The 17,101-nt window shown below is 39.4% G+C and overlaps 1 protein-coding gene across 1 annotated transcript in view; it reads right to left on the reverse strand.

Annotated features, from left to right (window-relative positions):
- Positions 1-16,361, reverse strand: part of SPAG17 (sperm associated antigen 17) — a 99,966-nt gene extending 83,605 nt beyond the window's left edge. Inside the window, 3 exon segments of the mRNA XM_030451530.1 lie at positions 7,960-8,019; positions 8,412-8,552; positions 16,266-16,361. Of these exon segments, the coding sequence (XP_030307390.1) occupies positions 7,960-8,019; positions 8,412-8,552; positions 16,266-16,361 (297 nt within the window).
- Between the last annotated feature and the right edge of the window lie 740 nt (positions 16,362-17,101).

The following is a 17,101-nucleotide window of genomic DNA, read 5'->3' on the forward strand; positions in this document are numbered from 1 at the left end:
ATCAGACATTGGAATGGGCTGCCCAGGGAGGTGGTAGATTCTCTGTCCCTGGAGGTTTTTAAGAAGAGACTGATGTGGCACTCAGTGCCATGGTCTGGTAACCACAGTGGTAGTGGATCAAGGGTTGGACTTGATGATCTCAGAGGTCCTTTCCAACCTGGACGATTCTGTGACTCTATGAAAGCAAAATTCTATTGACATATATTTTTAGACTGAGAAGGTCAGCTTTTAATACAGCAATTTCTACTTTTGAGAACTCTTGACCACAACATTCTTGATGGTGTTTTATCAAAATCTATGCATTCCAAAATTATTTTACCTTCAATTATATGTTTTCATATAATATGATATATGTCCCTAGTGATCCTAGTGATCCTCTCTCTTTTTTTTTTAATTTAAAAAAAAAAAATTTCTGGAGATACCCTTACATACAATTATGAGAGAATCTAAGAAAGGGACATCAGACAATTGAAGGGTATAAAATAATAGAAAGGTATGAGGTATTTAAGACCTACTGGAGAGGAGATATAGAAGTTATCTAGGATTAGAGCAGCTATTCTTAGCTGTTTCTTGAACACAATTAATGTAATTGGGGTAACAGCAAGGCATAGTTTTTAATAATGACACACCTGCACACACATTTTCTATAGATATGTAAAATTTATGTAATATATTACTATATGTATAGTTAGATATAGTATAAGTGTATATAATACAATATAGCACAATGCCAGGAACTACATACTCAGTTCCAGTCTGAACTGGATGTACTCTTTACATCATGATGTGACCAGCACTTCAAATGTCTTACCAGTAGCAACCCTCACTTCGTAAATGTACATTCTAAACTACTCTAGTAAAGCATTAATTCACAGCAATTTTTAAAGACTGCTTTAAATCCCTTATTTTCTGGCCAAATTAAATTAAATTCTTCCACTTCAGCTTGTTCACTGCTGTATTTACTATCTTACAGAAGTTCTTAATATCTTGGGTCATGTATTTTAAGTGTCAGGACAGGAATCTGTTTCATTTACATCTAGAAAACCCAAGTATCTTTCTGTCTCTGCTACAGCCTATTGCCTATTAAGGCAAGAATTACTGTGAACTTTGCACCATTTTCCAGGGATTCTGACAGTATAATCTTAGGGAAAAACATGAAACAAATAAAAAAGCCCATGTATCATATAAATAATTTAAAACAATGCAAGATTCTATTTCTAACCAAGAATCTTTTAGTCCTCAAAATAAGTTGAATAAAGCATGAACTAATTGAGATTTACATGCAAGCACTTGACTGAATGCAATACTAAGGCCAAAACTGTGCATATGATGCTTGGCAGTAGGATTTAATTTGGGGGTCTCTTTAGCTTGCTGAGACTGCAAAACTAGGTTGATATCTCAATATGCCTGGTGTTGGTTGTTATGTATCCCGACTCAGATATTAAAACTGGCACTTTTCCTGCTTTTATGAGTCCTAAGTTTGAAATATTGGAGTTGATACTCCTTCCCTGCTAGCAAGGAGGTAAAATAAAGTGAGGTTTTATTTGAGAACCATTTGCCTTGAAGATCTGGAAGTGAGTCAACAGGAGAATCAAACAGGCTCTGTGTTCAGCCAACTATGACAAGAAGCAGAACAACTTGTAATCAAATTCTCTACTCTCATGTTTAACTATTAACAGTTCCTGCATGTGACATGCAAGCTAATGCAAGAATCAAAGAGAGATAATTCGGTGCAATCAGATAGGTAAAAAGATCCTGGACAGACTTATTTAAAAGTCCACACTGTTTCAGATTTATCAAAGAAAAGCAAAGACAGGAAGAAAACAACTTATGCCATAAGTGGTAAAGACAATAACAGATGTACTTTCTTTTTAAAACGTATCAGGAAAAAATAATCCTTAACATGGCATTGGTTTGGTATTAAATACAAAAAGTAGAAGAGTCAATGAAGACGCAGGAAAAATAGGGCTAATCAGTGATTATTTTGCTCTATATTCAGAAAAAACAACAGATAGTACGGCTGCAACACTGCATTAATAAGCAGATATTTGCAAAAAGGCAGCTTTAAAAGCTAGGCATATCAAAACCCAGTAGATCTTGTCAACACAATCTAAGCAGTATTAATAGCAGATAATACTGACATACTGAAAAGCGGAATTCTCTAGCTATCTTTCAACTACTGACTTAGCATTCCATATATAATAAGACACTGTCAAAGATTCAAACTCATGAAGTGACAGATCTAAAAATGCAATTACTAACAAAGATTCATCATCAAACAGGTGAATTTCCAGTGGGTTCTGAAGCACAGTTCTGTTTCATATCTTCATTGATGATTTAGATGATTGAGTCCATCATTAGCAAATTTGCAGATGACAGTAAGTTGGGAGGAGTGTGTATCAGCTGGAAGGGAGGAGGGCTCTGCAGAGGGACCTGGACAGACTGGAGAGTTGGGCTGATTCCAACGGGACGAGGTTCAACACGGCCAAGTGCTGGGTCCTGCACTTTGGCCACAACAACCCCATGGGGAGCTCCAGGCTGGGCACAGAGTGGCTGAGAGCAGCCAGGCAGAAAGGGACCTGGGAGTCTGGATTGACAGGAAGCTGAACATGAGCCAGCAGTGTGCCCAGGTGGCCAAGAAGGCCAATGGCATCCTGGCCTCTATCAGGAACAGTGTGTCCAGCAGGTCCAGGGAAGGGATTGTGTCCCTGTACTCAGCCCTGGTGAGGCCACACCTCGAGTACTGTGTCCAGTTCTGGGCCCCTCAGTTCAAGAAGGAGATTGAGGTCCCGGAGCAGGTCCAAAGGAGGGCAACCAGGCTGGTGAAGGGACTCGAGCACAGACCCTATGAGGAGAGGCTGAGGGAGCTGGGGCTGTTCAGCCTGGAGAAGAGGAGGCTCAGAGGAGACCTCATCACTCTCTACAACTCCCTGAAAGGAGGGTGTAGCCAGGGGGGGTTGGGCTCTTCTCCTAGGCAGCCATCAGTAGGACAAGAGGGCAAGGACTTAAGCTCTGCCAGGGGAGGTTTAAGTTGGATATTAGGAAAAAATTCTTTACAGAGAGGGCAATCAGGCATTGGAATGGGCTGCCCAGGGAGGTGGTGGATTCTTTTTAAAAACCTCCAGGGATGGAGAGACTGGTGTGGCACTCAGTGCCATGGTCTGGTAACCACGGCAGAAGTGGGTTAAAGACTTGATGATCTCAGAGGTCCTTTCCAACCTGGCTGATTTTATGATATAACATATTGAGACTACTTTATTTAAAAGTTTGCTAGTGATCTGGGAAAAAACTATTAAGTTTTTAATCATAAGATCTCCAGAAGACACAATACCCATGAAAGATGTAAAGACTGTAGTGGAAAACTGATTCACACAACGAAATCTGGTACATGTAGTTAGCGAAGTGCAAGAAAGTAATATGACCTAACTGTGCTAAATTACAAGACTTAAAAGAAAGAAAACAGGCCACATTTACAGGATAGAGAATCTGTAAAGTGGCAAGTTTCAGAAATGCTTATTGATCATGGGAAAACCAAAAAATCCAAAATTAGTTCTCAGCGGAAGACAATAGCCAAGGTAACTTATACAATTTTCAGATTTCTTTTTCTTTTTTTTTTGGATGAGCTATCAAATAGGAGTACATGCATTATGTTATGCTTACATTTGATATGTATTCCACAAAATTTCTAAGTCCATTTGGTCTCCAAAATTAGATAAAATTAGTGAATTGTAAATATTTGTTAGAGAAGACTCACAGAAATTATTAAAGACTTGGAAAAAAAACCCAACCAAAAAACAGGAATCAATTTATTGCACATTGCTATTTAAAGTATCAAGAAGCTCTTTACTCTGAAGGTGGTAAGAACACAAGAACATGTTGCCCAGAGAGATGGTGGAAGCCCCACGCATGGACACATTCACAGTCAAGCTCTAAAAGGCACTAAGCATACTGATCTAATTAAAGATGTCCCTGTTCACTGGCAGTGGGTTGGCCTAGATGACCTTTAAAGGTCCCTGCCAACCCAATACATTCTATGATTCCATGATTCTATACAGAGAAAAAATAGGAGACAACTTAAATACAGTCTCAAGAGTTTCTACACAGAGATGAGTAACTGTAAGATTTTATCTGATTTACTAAAAATGGCTGTAAGCCACCCATTCAAGCACACACTTACACTGAAACTAGATATAACTTTTATCAGGAAATGCTCCTCCCCAGAAACAAATGAATTTTGACCAGATTCTCAATTGTTACCAATCATTTAGAAAAAAACATCCAATCTTGTTTTAAAAATTTTCAATACAGAGATATGTTTTTTTAAAAAATACTGTGGCCTCTGATACAGGGTCAAAATAGCCTCTTCTGCCAGTATGAAACTATCTAGAACATTAAAAACAAAAAATTGGTGACAGCATTACTGGTAAGAAAGCCACCTCTGGCTTACAGTGTTTACAGATTTTCTTGTCAGTAGCTCTCTTATGAAAAAAAAGAATCCAAACAATTTAGTGATCTTATCTTATACATATATATATATATGCATTTTATTTTGGTTTTCTTTTTCTGCAGGATTCAGTATGGTATCCTGAGAAAACAGATAAATCCTTTTGTAAGCCTGAACAGTGTAAACTGTAACAAGCACTTCCAAGCCTAGGATGAGAAGAACACAGAGAGCATTGGGTCAGTTTTACTAGAGATAATGGGAGAAGGAAAATCTTTTCAAAGGTCTGTGTCTCACAGAGCATCGATGAAGAGAAAGAAAGGACAAAAAAAAACCAAACCAAAAACCAAAACAGGTATCATTAAAGATAGTGTACAGGATGGTGGAAAAAAAATCTGTTTGCTACTCTCACAGACCTCATTCTGCTTGTGTGATGGCCTCCTCCCCTGAAATGTGCCCATCTTTTCTACTTAAAACATGCTTACTTCCACATCATATTGTACAGACCCCAGCAGAAGATGGGACTTACTCTTGGTTATTTCTTTGTTTGTTTGGTATACACATATATCTATATATCTATCTATGTACACTCACACAGAGTTCTGCCAAGCCTGGGAGCTTTTCTAACTTGTATTCGCCTGTATCTGTCCTCAAGGAATCATAAGCCCAGTGAGGATTTCTGAAAATGAAATGTTCATGCAGCCTCCCATGCCTAAAATGCAGAAGACACCAGTAGAATCAGCTATCTACCCAGTGATTAACAGCTGGGAAACACTTACTTACAGCTGACTTATTCTGCTTCAGTCTCACAGAATGCCAGCATGAGAATGGTCCCAGATTTAGATTTGGGTCCTGATTTGATAATATTTTTCAGCTTGACAACCTATGCATAGGAGCCTAGTCGTGAGAAAGTAGAATCAATCTATTAATTCTTGATACGTAGTGGAATAAGGATTAACATTTTTAATTGAATTCAAGCTTTTTTAGTTACCTAGGATGGTTTTTCCAGAAGAAGTGTGTAGAAGGATTTCTGTTACAAGATTTCAGTTTTACTAGCTTCAAAAGCACATTTTCTATGCATCATTCTAAGATCCACATCCAAATAAAACTGCTCTTGTCTCTGTCACTTGTGTCTTTTTATCTTTCCACAACCCTTTATCACAAGCTTCTCAGCTTATCTGAAAGAAACATAAAATTGTCCTGTATCTCTCTCCCTTCCCTCTTTCTCATGGCCACGTCTCTTATTTAACTGTCCATTTTCAGCAAGCCCATATATTTCATCTCCTCACATGAAGGGGCCACATGGGGCTCCATCTTTCAAAATCTTTCCTCTCCACAGTACTACTCCCAAGCTCCAGCTTTTTCCATTACGATAAAGGCACGTTAAATCTCCAAATTTTCTGAGTAACACAAAGGCAACTTTCCTGACCCTGTCCCACAGAGTACAAAACTAGAAAATAATAAAATAATAAAAAAATCCTTCCATCCACATCCAGCTGCTGAAGTAAATCTCACAAGAATTTTCAAAGAAAAAGAAAACCAGCTTCATGAATAGATTTTTGAAAATCAAAATTCAGAAAATAAAACACTATCATATTTAGTAGTGGTAAACAATAAGAGATATACACCTTGCTTATAAAATGCATACATTTTATTCAAATTAACTTTTAGTTTTAGGTCTTGTCTGTTGGAACAATTATACATAGTAAATTTATCTGATTCATTATGAAATCTGTTGGTATTTTACAGGAAAAATAACATTTCACCTTTTATAAAAAAAGAAAAAAAATTCCATGGCATTTTTATGAGGGACTCAACCAAACACCATTTAATTGCATGCTTAAATTAGCACAAAAATACAAATCAAGACAGCAGTTTGTTAACATTTCTTGACTCAGTGCAGGTACTGCAGACTGCTGCACTGAAATTTATTAAAAAACCCCTGCATTTCAGTGGATGCAATGTGCAAGATCAATGACATGGGTAACAACGTTACTATTCGTACTATTAATAACCTCATTAGTATGTATGTCATCAGTCCCAAATTCACACATATGTACACTTCATATGTTCAAAGCCCATTAAGCTTCAGAAAGCTCTTTTACAGCCTCCCTAGAAGTGAAAATGCACGTGAGGAAATGACAGTGCATTGAATTCTACCACATAGAGAACTGGATGCAGTTAAGATAGAAAAGCTCCTCTCAGAACATTGGACAGCCCTGTGTTCTGTGCTAACTTCGTACTTGTTTATCCTCAATGCAGTGAAAGCTTTGAATGCACAAAATACACATGGATTTTAAGTGAGTGCTCAGGAGCAAATTCTATCCAGAGAGACAGGATCTTAATGCTTGTGGCAACACGATCAATCTTTTAATTTGCTACAGCCAGAACGGAAACTGAGTCCAAGCAAAAGGTCAGAACAGGCATTTTATATTCTCTGTTAAGGGAAGAGAGAAAAAAATGTCTTTGAGGAGTCAAGTAAGTAACTAATGAGACACAGCACTGACAGCTGGAATTTAATAAGTATCCACTTCACAAGGAAAATTGCTCTTAGTAATTAAATACAGGTATCATACAAAGCTTCTGCTTAGAACCAGACTTCAAAATCCTTCTGTCAGTAGGACTGAATGGGTTTTACATCCTAGGTAATATAAGGGTGAGTTTGCCTGGGAGGCTAGTCCTAAACGAAGAGGGTTAATTGCATAAAATTCACAGCCATGTCAGTGGTAAATAATTCCAAAGGGACTTGTTGAGATAGTGGTCTGGCATTACTGAAAAACAGACTGCAACTAAAAAGATCTGTTATTAAGTCCACCAAAACCTGAGACACATAAAAAGTTTATTAGTCATTGCAGAACTAGAATGCAAACAAGATCTTTTTAGAGAAATTCAAAATTCTTTACGCTCCAGGTCTGTAGGGCCATAAAACTCTACCTGAGAAAAAATTCATCAATCTTCTAATTAATCACAGGATTTTATAACCTCTCACAAGGTTTAAGTAAAACATTAACAAGGTAGGGATAAGGAAGTCCTCTTTATACTAAGCATGATTCCTAACTCCACTGACATACACCACTAGAGGAAGTAGGTTAGAATTTAACATCAAACTGACATTATAATGGATGTTAGCACACAAATATGGTGTTTCACCTATGGCACTGCATTCTCATAAATGAAGGTGAGATTCTCTAAATGACGGGGACAATCTCAGAGAGCAAAGTCTAGTCACTTTTCTGTAATTTGTGACACCACTAGCAAAATACTATCAAATAACTTATTCTTAACATAATAAAATTCATATCCCTAAAAACACATTTTGATCCTCACTCAATTAGCAGTCCAGCAGACAACTCTTGGTATCATGAAAAGAAAGCAGTTTAAGCATCTAGATGGCTGAGTGTTTTTATCATCTGTATCCAGAAGATTTACAGTTACTCAGGTATGAATAACACAATTTCACAACTGTATTTACTTCAGTGTAAAAGAGGACTGATATTGCAATACATGTTTTAACCTACCTCATAGTACATAGGCACATCTTTAGCCTTTTTTCCTTTTTGATTCACATATTCTGCGATCTGCAAGGAAATGAAGTATTCCACTGTGAGAAGACTAAGTTTATACAAATTATTTTCCTTGTTACCTCCTTTTCAAACATTACACTCACACTCCAAATTAGTGAGGAATCACTTTATAGTTCCCTCCCTGTACCTTAGGGAGGGAACTTTGTGATCAGAACCTTGAAGAATAGTCTGTAACAAAACCTCACTATTTAGAGGGAGTAGACAGCTTATGCATTAAGCTTTTTGCTTCCCATTTTAAGCTTCTATGAATCAGTGTAACTTTAAAAACTTCTACAGAGTAATTCAATCAATTATGAAATTTGTAGTTACCACAGACCAAAGAAGTTAGTATTTAGAAGTGAGATCTAGGGTTTGACTTGTTATTAAAAGTTCCTCTCTTGAAATACCTGTCTGAAAATGTCTTCATGTGTTATCACGCTGAAGAGCTTCCTCTGTGGCACCTGCACAGCAAGAGCCAGGGCCTTGGTGTGGATTTCATCCTCAATTTTGGTCCCAACAACGAAAGCAATGCTAGGCTTCCAGTCATCCTATTTTCCAAAATAAAATATTCAAGGTATTAAAACACAAGAAAATAAAAGCATTTCTCTGCAGTTTCAAGGAGTAACCTTACAGACATGGTCACTCCCTTTAAGACATGTTCAACGTAACTTTATTAATCATACTGAAATATCCATACTTGATACAACCCGAAAAAGCATGTACTATACTTCCTACCGATTCTTTCTGCCGTCAGGTGGCAGCATTATGCCACGGAAAACAATACCTATCAACAGCCTCTACAAACCTCACAGGCAAGCATTGCTTTAGCATCACACAAAGATTTAAGTTTTAAATGTCATTTGCAGATTTGACATTTAAGTAAGCAGACAAGTGAATTTTGACTGTCTGTATCATTCTCATTATTTGTTGTAGGAAAATAAAAAAAAATAGATTTCCACTCCCTCATCCTGGGAATTAGATAATGCCCAGATACTGTTTTCTGAAAGCATTATTTTTAATCATGCTTTGTGAGGGTGTATATATTCATACCGTGGTTCCTATATGGCTTCACCAAGTATTCTGAACTAAAAAAAATATTTATCTATGGTAAATTATATTCCACTGCACTATTAAATAGTTAAATCACTAGCAGTTCTCAAATATTTGCATTAAAACACACATTTTTATGAAAAAAACAAACCAATCCTGATTTCAGCATTAAATGCATAACGGGATTTTAATACAATACTTAGTGATATACATACACAAAGGTATCAAAATTATGTAATTTGAGCAACTTCTACTGTTTTCTCATCTTTTCAATTTCTTCTGCTTCAACCTATGGGAATTCCTTTCTAAACAGAGTGGCTATAGTCAGCCCACCTACATCTCACTGCAGAGTACTGGAGTGGCACTGATGGCTGTGCTGTACACACTTCAAGAACTGCCAAATTATTTTTTTCATTGCGCATCTGCATGTGTAAACTGCAAAGTTATCAATAAAACTGCATAAAGGTAAAGAGATTTAGTAAGATCAAGGTAGTCCCAAGACACTAACTTTAACAAGGACCAAGCTAAGCAGCACTGCATACCAGTGCATCATAGCAGGGAAAGATTTTAAAGGAAAATTTAAGAGAGGGTGTTAAAGTCAGGATTTTTATGAAAACATTTTCATATGGATATATTAAATACAAAGTCCCTGTGGAAAAGAGAAACAAACCTGAGTTGATGGTAAAGTGAGAGAAAGGACCTTTCAAAAAAAAAAATTTACATGTAAGTGGTAAAAGGAGAATTTTCTTTCTCCAGTTTTGTTATACCCTTCTTCATTTGTTCCTTCTCTTAGCTTAGAAAAACATCTACCCTAAATGTTTGCAATTCAAGCAACTGTTGACTTGGGATGAGAGGAAGCAAAATGTTACCTAAGGTTCAAGCTACAAGTGCTTGCATGGAAGGAAATAGTTTGTCATACTCTTAAGGCAACATGTATGAATGTGACACCATGTGATATCCATACATACCCCATTTTTAAAACACCAGAATACTAAAGAGAAACAAAAAAGATGGAAAGATGACATGGGGCACTAAATGTAGTCTTCTGAAGCTGCAAGTAGTTAGAGAGCAGACACACAATCCAAAAGGGCCATTGCATTTCCACACATCATAAACTTCCTCAGTGTTTTATAGCAGCACAAAATAAACCCTAAGTTTCTAAAATTACAAAATGCTGGAAAATGCAGACATATGACTGATACTCTAGGAATATGCAAACATGATGTCCAGCTGACCTGGGGCAGAACTGGCAGCAGCAATGGCCTGTGTGTGGACTACACCAAGTACACTGAATTTCTTTTCTCCTTTCTACCTGGGGGAGAGGATATAGCATATGAAACCCCATCCTGCCTAAAGTTGCAAAGATAATTACTGGAGTATTTTGAAAGAGCTAGGTATTCAAATATTTTAATCAAAACACATGCACAGGAGTTGCAGCTAATCTGATTTCAAGTTAAAGATGTCATTGTAAAGGTGCCAAGAGTTGGACACAAAACCTTTACCATTCTTTGAACAGAGGGCATTTGGATGACCATACTTACGTTCAAACACGTAATTTTCTAAGCTTCCAGAACAGGGATTGAGATGGTCCTTCATGTGGCAGTATCCTGGTGTTGCCATGGCTTGCCAGCCTTTAGGATTCCCATCCACCTGCAACATGAGCTAATGGAGCAACTACACTGTCCCCTTCAGCAAGGACCACCAAAAGAGGGCAACGAGACCCAGTAAATTTCACAGACTGCTATCAACACAAGAGCAGCAAGACTCAGGAATGTCAGGTTCTGTCCTAGATGCTGGGGAAACATTGTCCAGCAGCAATACAGAGGCTGCTCCCACAACCTTCTGCAGTTCTTCAGGTATGTGAAGGAATTTCCATCACAGCTCTAAAAGCTCTGTCTTATGCTTTCTTCATGCATGGGAAGTATGGAAAGTTGGTATGCTGGGAAGTTGGTATCAACAAATTACAATTGCTTAGTACTGATTAACATAATCCTGCATCTGAAAACTGTCTTACAGTCCTGTGTCTTCTTGGTAGCAAGTTTCTAGCCCCCTTCTCCTTCCATTTTCACTTTGCTCCTCATTTGAGTTTGGCTTTTACTCCTTATGCTTCCCAGATTAGTAACTGGCTCTCTTAGCTCTTGTCCTCACTCTCTTTGTACAGCTAGTCCCTAGTTTCATTATCTGATCCCAGTTCCAGCATTCTCCATACTCAGATTCCTCCTCCAAATCCTCATTCTCCAGTCACTCTACTACTTCCCAGGCACTTTCAGAGCTGTTCAAGCAATGAAACTTTCTCCTTAGTGAAGCTTATGCATTCTCTAGGAAGGCACAAAAAGCAACGGAGAAAGAATTTTCCTGATTTCCATTCTGGAGCAAACCTTCACAGCAGCCTGTAACAAAGCAGCAATATAAAACATGGGCAGTTCTGCTCATGAAAAACAATTTTTTTCAAAAAACTTAAGATTTATCCAAACACAAACACTCAGAGAAAGGTATGCCCTCAGCAACAGGTATGCCCTTTACTTCAGTGTGGCCCACCTTCTCCCTCTCTGAATTCTCTGCTTCAAGGAAACAGGCAGCTGAAGTTTCTCCACAGAACAGCTATGAGACTACTTATAGAGTACTCTGTAATACATAATATGTAACATTGGCTAATACATTAAAAATAGAATGAGGCTTTACAAGATAACTGGTAGTGAAAATTATAACCTCACATAACTTAATTCTACAGGAGTGTATGCAACTTGAGACAAAGTCCGTATGTAAAAATGTAAATGGTATTAGAGATAGTCTATACCTCCCTAGCTGCAAAATAAAAAGACATTCCTTCCACTAAATTCCCAGGCAGTAATAGCATGTCATCTATTTCCAGACTAACCAATTTTGAAGAACATTTTTCAGAAACCTGAACATTGAGAACAGCAACTACAGTCAACAAGGAGAGTGAATGTGTAGCATTAGTACATAGTTTCATGTATTTAATTGACTATGCTCTTTCCTGACCTTAAAATTTTATTATTTTTTGCAATTTTGCCCTTATATTATCAATACTGTAACAGTATCCTTAATGTTCAAGGCACTGAAAGGATAGAGAAGAAACAGACCCTGCTTCTACAGCTCACCACCTAAAATCACAACATAAAAATGAGAAGGAAAAGTAGTAAAATGTATATGGTTACTTTAAAAATATTTTCTCCCTCAATATACAACTGCTCTTCTACTTAGTTTAATTCTTTCAAATGTTATTGTAGAAGTGAGACCTGAGAAAGGATTTGAAAGAGGATAGATTAGTGACCCTAAGGCTACCTCAAATGAGGTTCCCAGCTTAAAGAACAGGATAGAGAAAACCAAGAAAATAACTACTGGGAAAGCATGGAAGCAGTCCAGGGAGGCTGCCATTAAGAGGATAATGCTCACTATGTACTGTGAATGAAGAAGACCAAAATGCAGGCAGCAGATAGCCCACATAACCAACACCATTGATTCAAACATGAATGAAAAAAAATGAAGCTGGAAATATGGCATTGGTAACTAAATACTCCTTAAATAAAATGAAACTGGCTCTGGTTAAGGGGAGGCCAGACCACACTCACTGGAAAACATTGTCACAATCATTGTCACAAATGATACTGTCCACCCCATTTTAAAACTCCTTACCATGTCAAGAGATGAAATGCACTGAAGTAGCTCTCAGTGTTAGAAATAACCATCTAGGTGGGAAGTGTGTATGTTCTTTAGGCTAAGGGGCTCTAATCCTAGCATGATGCACCTGAAAACCTTGAAAGCAGCTAGCAGTTTTCCAAAATAATTGTTTCTTTAAAAGTAAAAGGTGTCTCATTTTCGTCTGATTTTGATCTTAAGTCTCCATTGTGTTCCCTGTAATGTGATTTTTTTCCCCCAACTCTTAACATCCAATATACATAGCATACTTTACTTATTACCATAGCATACTAGTACTGGACTAGCATAGGTATGCTTAAAAAAAAATTCTTTCAATTCACATGTAAGAAAAAAAGCAAATGGAGGTCAGAAAACACTGTTTTCTTTTTAAACATAAATTGTTTTCCCTGCTTCACCTCCTAGACACCACAGGGCAACAGTTCTGGAGAAGATATTTGAACAAGTCAGGTATATTGTTTACTTTTGCAGTACCAGATTCTAGATCTCTTCGGCCAGAAAAGCATCAAGCAGCCATCTCACCCCACAACTTCCCATTCCCAGGCACTCTGTCATTTTGCATCATTGCTTATTCTGGTGGTATTTAATGGGGGGTTTTGTTTTGTTTTGTTTTGTTTTGTTTCTCTTAGGACTGCAACTGGTAGGTTAATTTCATTATAGCACAATTTCAAATCTAACTGTAATGGCTGAAGAGAAGCTTTTGAAAACTTAAACTCCAAACAATCATCAAACTGCAATAGTTCTTTAATCTCATGATTTTTAAGAAAGGCCTCAGAAATAATGGGATTTATTACTGATTTCTGCACACTTAAGGTGATATTCCCTCTAGCACTACCTGCTTTCAACAATGAAGGAACTTGCAAATTTGTAAACTCAGCCAGCCTTACTGGAAAAGGTTTGCTCATCAACAATTTTGTAGCTCTAACATTGTGACTGGATAGGAAACCACTGTTCAGAAATCTGCAAGTCCACTGCTGCTATCTGCTGTTTGACACATTCCCATATTATTAACAGATTCTGGTTTTAAGAGCCCGACCTTTTGCTGTATAATCTGGGCAGGTGAGAATCAAAACTCAATTGAATGCTAATTCCTCTCTAAAGAGGAAGCAATATGAATAGTAATTGAAAGTGGAGCTATCCCATTCAGAACCTTTGCATTGGCTTTACCAACTTTAATTTCCCTTTCCATTTTCAAAATAGATAAAATATCAAGAAAATGAGAGAAACCTTACAGATTTCATGTGGCTTCCAGTTGCTATGCTTAATTACACTACCTAATAAGGATACATAACAGATATTTTTTTTCCAATTGTTAAAGTCTATATTTGTCCAGAATTTACCTTTCGCTTAGCAAATATTGCCCTTTAGCCAAAGCATGCAAAGTTTCAAACTAACAAGAAATCTGTATTTATTTTTTGTATTTTAATTCTGCAGTGAACCCAGTAAAAATATCTTGATAACCACCTGAAGGCAAATACAACTTGATGCTTCATGTTCTTCTCTGCAGCACATTAGAAACAACAAAAAAAATGTATATAAACTATAAAGTGAGGCTCTGCAACATCCATATTTCCTCTGTACACGTTTTAAGTTGTCTGTTTGCCAGTTTTCACAGTGTGTTTAGTAAAAGCAATTATTTGGTTAGTAAATACCATTTAAATCATAATTTAGTTAGCATACTCGTCCATAAAATGTTAACACCACTGGTAAAATAACTCCTTTTCATAGATCAGACTAATAAAACACTGTAAGTCATAAACACACATTAAAATGTGAAATTTCATTGCTCAGGCTATCTGGTACAATTTAAAACCAGTTCTAGTAAATTCCCTTTGACTCCACTAAAGGAAAAGACTGTTCTCTAAATTCATACAAATAAAAGATTTGAAAATTCTTTGCACATTAATTGTGAGGAGAGAAATTTATTCAATTGATAGGAGTTCCTGTCATTTCCCAAATAATTTCAGATTCATATATCACATACAACATTGAGGAGGAGTAAAAAATAATTATTTACAGTGTGTCTGCTGGCAGCTACAATTACAGTTGCTCAACTCTGCTTTTTACAGGCTGCTTTCAGTTCCTGACCTTTATGCATTTGAGTTTAAATCTTGCATGCTGTAATATTACTGGGGGGCTGGGGATACAGAGAGAAAGGATTGTGAGCTTAGACAACTTGCAGAATGAGGTTTGATACTAAGAAAATATTTTAGTCTTTTAATAAAACCCTAAGTGACTAAGTAATTAAGATATTTGACTCACTCCATGTCCAAAAGGAACTAAAATTTGGCAGCATGGCCATCTTTGTGTCAAAGATGTACTTTTACAGAGCACGTTTATTTAAATTAAGTATAGCCACATTTGGGGGTAAAACCACAATAAACATCACCAAAAAAACCAAACCAAAACAAGCCACTAATTGGCACCTTGCTTGTAAGCAAAAGAGAAAGGTGAAGGAACTCAGTAAGTGATGGAGATTGAACCTCCAACCTGTTCTCATGCTTCAGTGAGGTTCTTCTAGATTAGAGACGTAATTCACAAGCAAGAAAGAGCTCGGTGGCCTTTGAACTCTAATGAAAGTCTACATTCTCGGGGGAAATGGGAAACAGCAGCCTTAGTTGAGCTGCTTATTTCAAAAAGTGTTTTTGTTTGCCTAAACGTGTACTATATGGTTACTACCGCACAAAAACAGAAGTAGTTTTTTTGACATCTGTGGCATTTTCGGGGACACTAATTAACCAATTTAAAAGCCTCCTCCTGCATACAGGAGTGCTCATCCTTACCAGAAACACACGTCAAAAGAAAAAACCCAAAACACAGCACCAACAACAGAAAAACACCCTTGATTTTTGAATAGGGCGCAACAGGAACCCACCAAACAAGGAAGCCAAGGAAGTAATTTGTCTCACTTGCAGAAGCAGCGCTAGATAAACACATGCTAGATAAATATTATTGTTTGCTGAACGACTACCCTATCTTGAAACCAAATTCTCTTACAAGCCAAGATTTATTAGAATTACATTGCTTACACAGAACCTGGAAACCTAAATATGCCTTTAGATCCTCACACGCTGTATAAGAAAAGGGGAGGGGGGGCGGGGTGGTAGAAGTGCCTTTTTAGCTGCACAAACTCAAGCAGGAAAATTACAGCCTCACATTTTCAACGCTACAGTTAATGCTGTGTCAGCACCTCCATCAAACCTCGTTGTTCAGCAGTTTATAAAAAGCTCACTCCGAGCCGAAACTTGGCACCCAGAACCCCAGAAAGAAAAGTGCCGAGGAGGAAAAGCAAGAAACCCACTGCTCGGTGGCGGGGGGACAGCCCCGCCGCACGTCGGGACGATCCACGGCCCTCCCCCGGGACAACCCCGGGGCGACCGTGGGGATCCCCAGCACCGACACTGCCACAACCCGGCCGGAGGGGCAGGAGAGGCCGCTTTGGGTCCGGTGACCCCCTCGAAATCCCTGGGAACCGCCCCGCCCGTCCCGCTGCAACCCGAGCAGCCCCTGCGCTGCCCCTCGGCTGCCTTCACCTCCTCGAGGTGGGCGGACACCAGCGCGGCCTCCCAGTTCTCGGCCTCGGCCCCTGCCGAGGCGGTCCCGCCGGTCTTGGGCGGCTTCGGTCCCATGGCGGTGCGGACGGGCACCAAGCGTCGCCGTGGCGACCGATTCCCGCGGGCCGACGCGTTCCGGCCGCGCCCTCGCCACCCCGACCGGCGGCCGGTTTGTGTCGGCCGTGTCTCCCTCCCGCAGGCAGCTGCCGGGCTCCTCCGCCGGGGGAGCTTCGGTGGGGCCGTATGGGTGTGGGCCGACCGCCCGGGTCCGGACTGGGCTCAGCGGCGGCCTTGCCGTTTATCCGCTGGCGAAGCGCAGGTGGTTCAGCAGGAGCTTTGGTGTCTTTCAGCCGCTTGGCATCTGCCACACGGGCGGGCGGCAGCCTCCACCACCTCCTCTTGCAGCCGCCTCCGGCCTGCTGCCCGAAGGGAAGGCCTCGCCGTGGCTAGGCGGGACGTTTTCGGGCCTTGCAGGGGGAATGGCTGGGGGTCACGCAATAAATTAAGTGTCGCACCCAAGGGACAGTGGCTACCCCGTGGGCAGCTCTCAGCCTGGCCGGCGAGGGGGGTGCGGGAGAGATTCGAGGCCGCGGTGTTGGAGTGTGACCCCTGCGTGGCCGCCTGTGGAGCAGCGAGGAGGGGGAGCGCACAGGTGTGGGCCCGCCAAGCCCGCTCCCAGGCCCAGAGCACTCTCCAAATACTACCATATGTTACGGCGCTGGGACCAGAAGGGGAGAGGGAGGCACATTTGGGAGAAAGCAGGAGAGCTGCCAAGATAAAGAATTCATTACAGAGGAGTCATGTCGTGATCTCAC

Source organism: Calypte anna, chromosome 1, assembly GCF_003957555.1.
Source record: "Calypte anna isolate BGI_N300 chromosome 1, bCalAnn1_v1.p, whole genome shotgun sequence".
In the NCBI taxonomy this organism is placed as follows: Eukaryota; Metazoa; Chordata; class Aves; order Apodiformes; family Trochilidae; genus Calypte; species Calypte anna.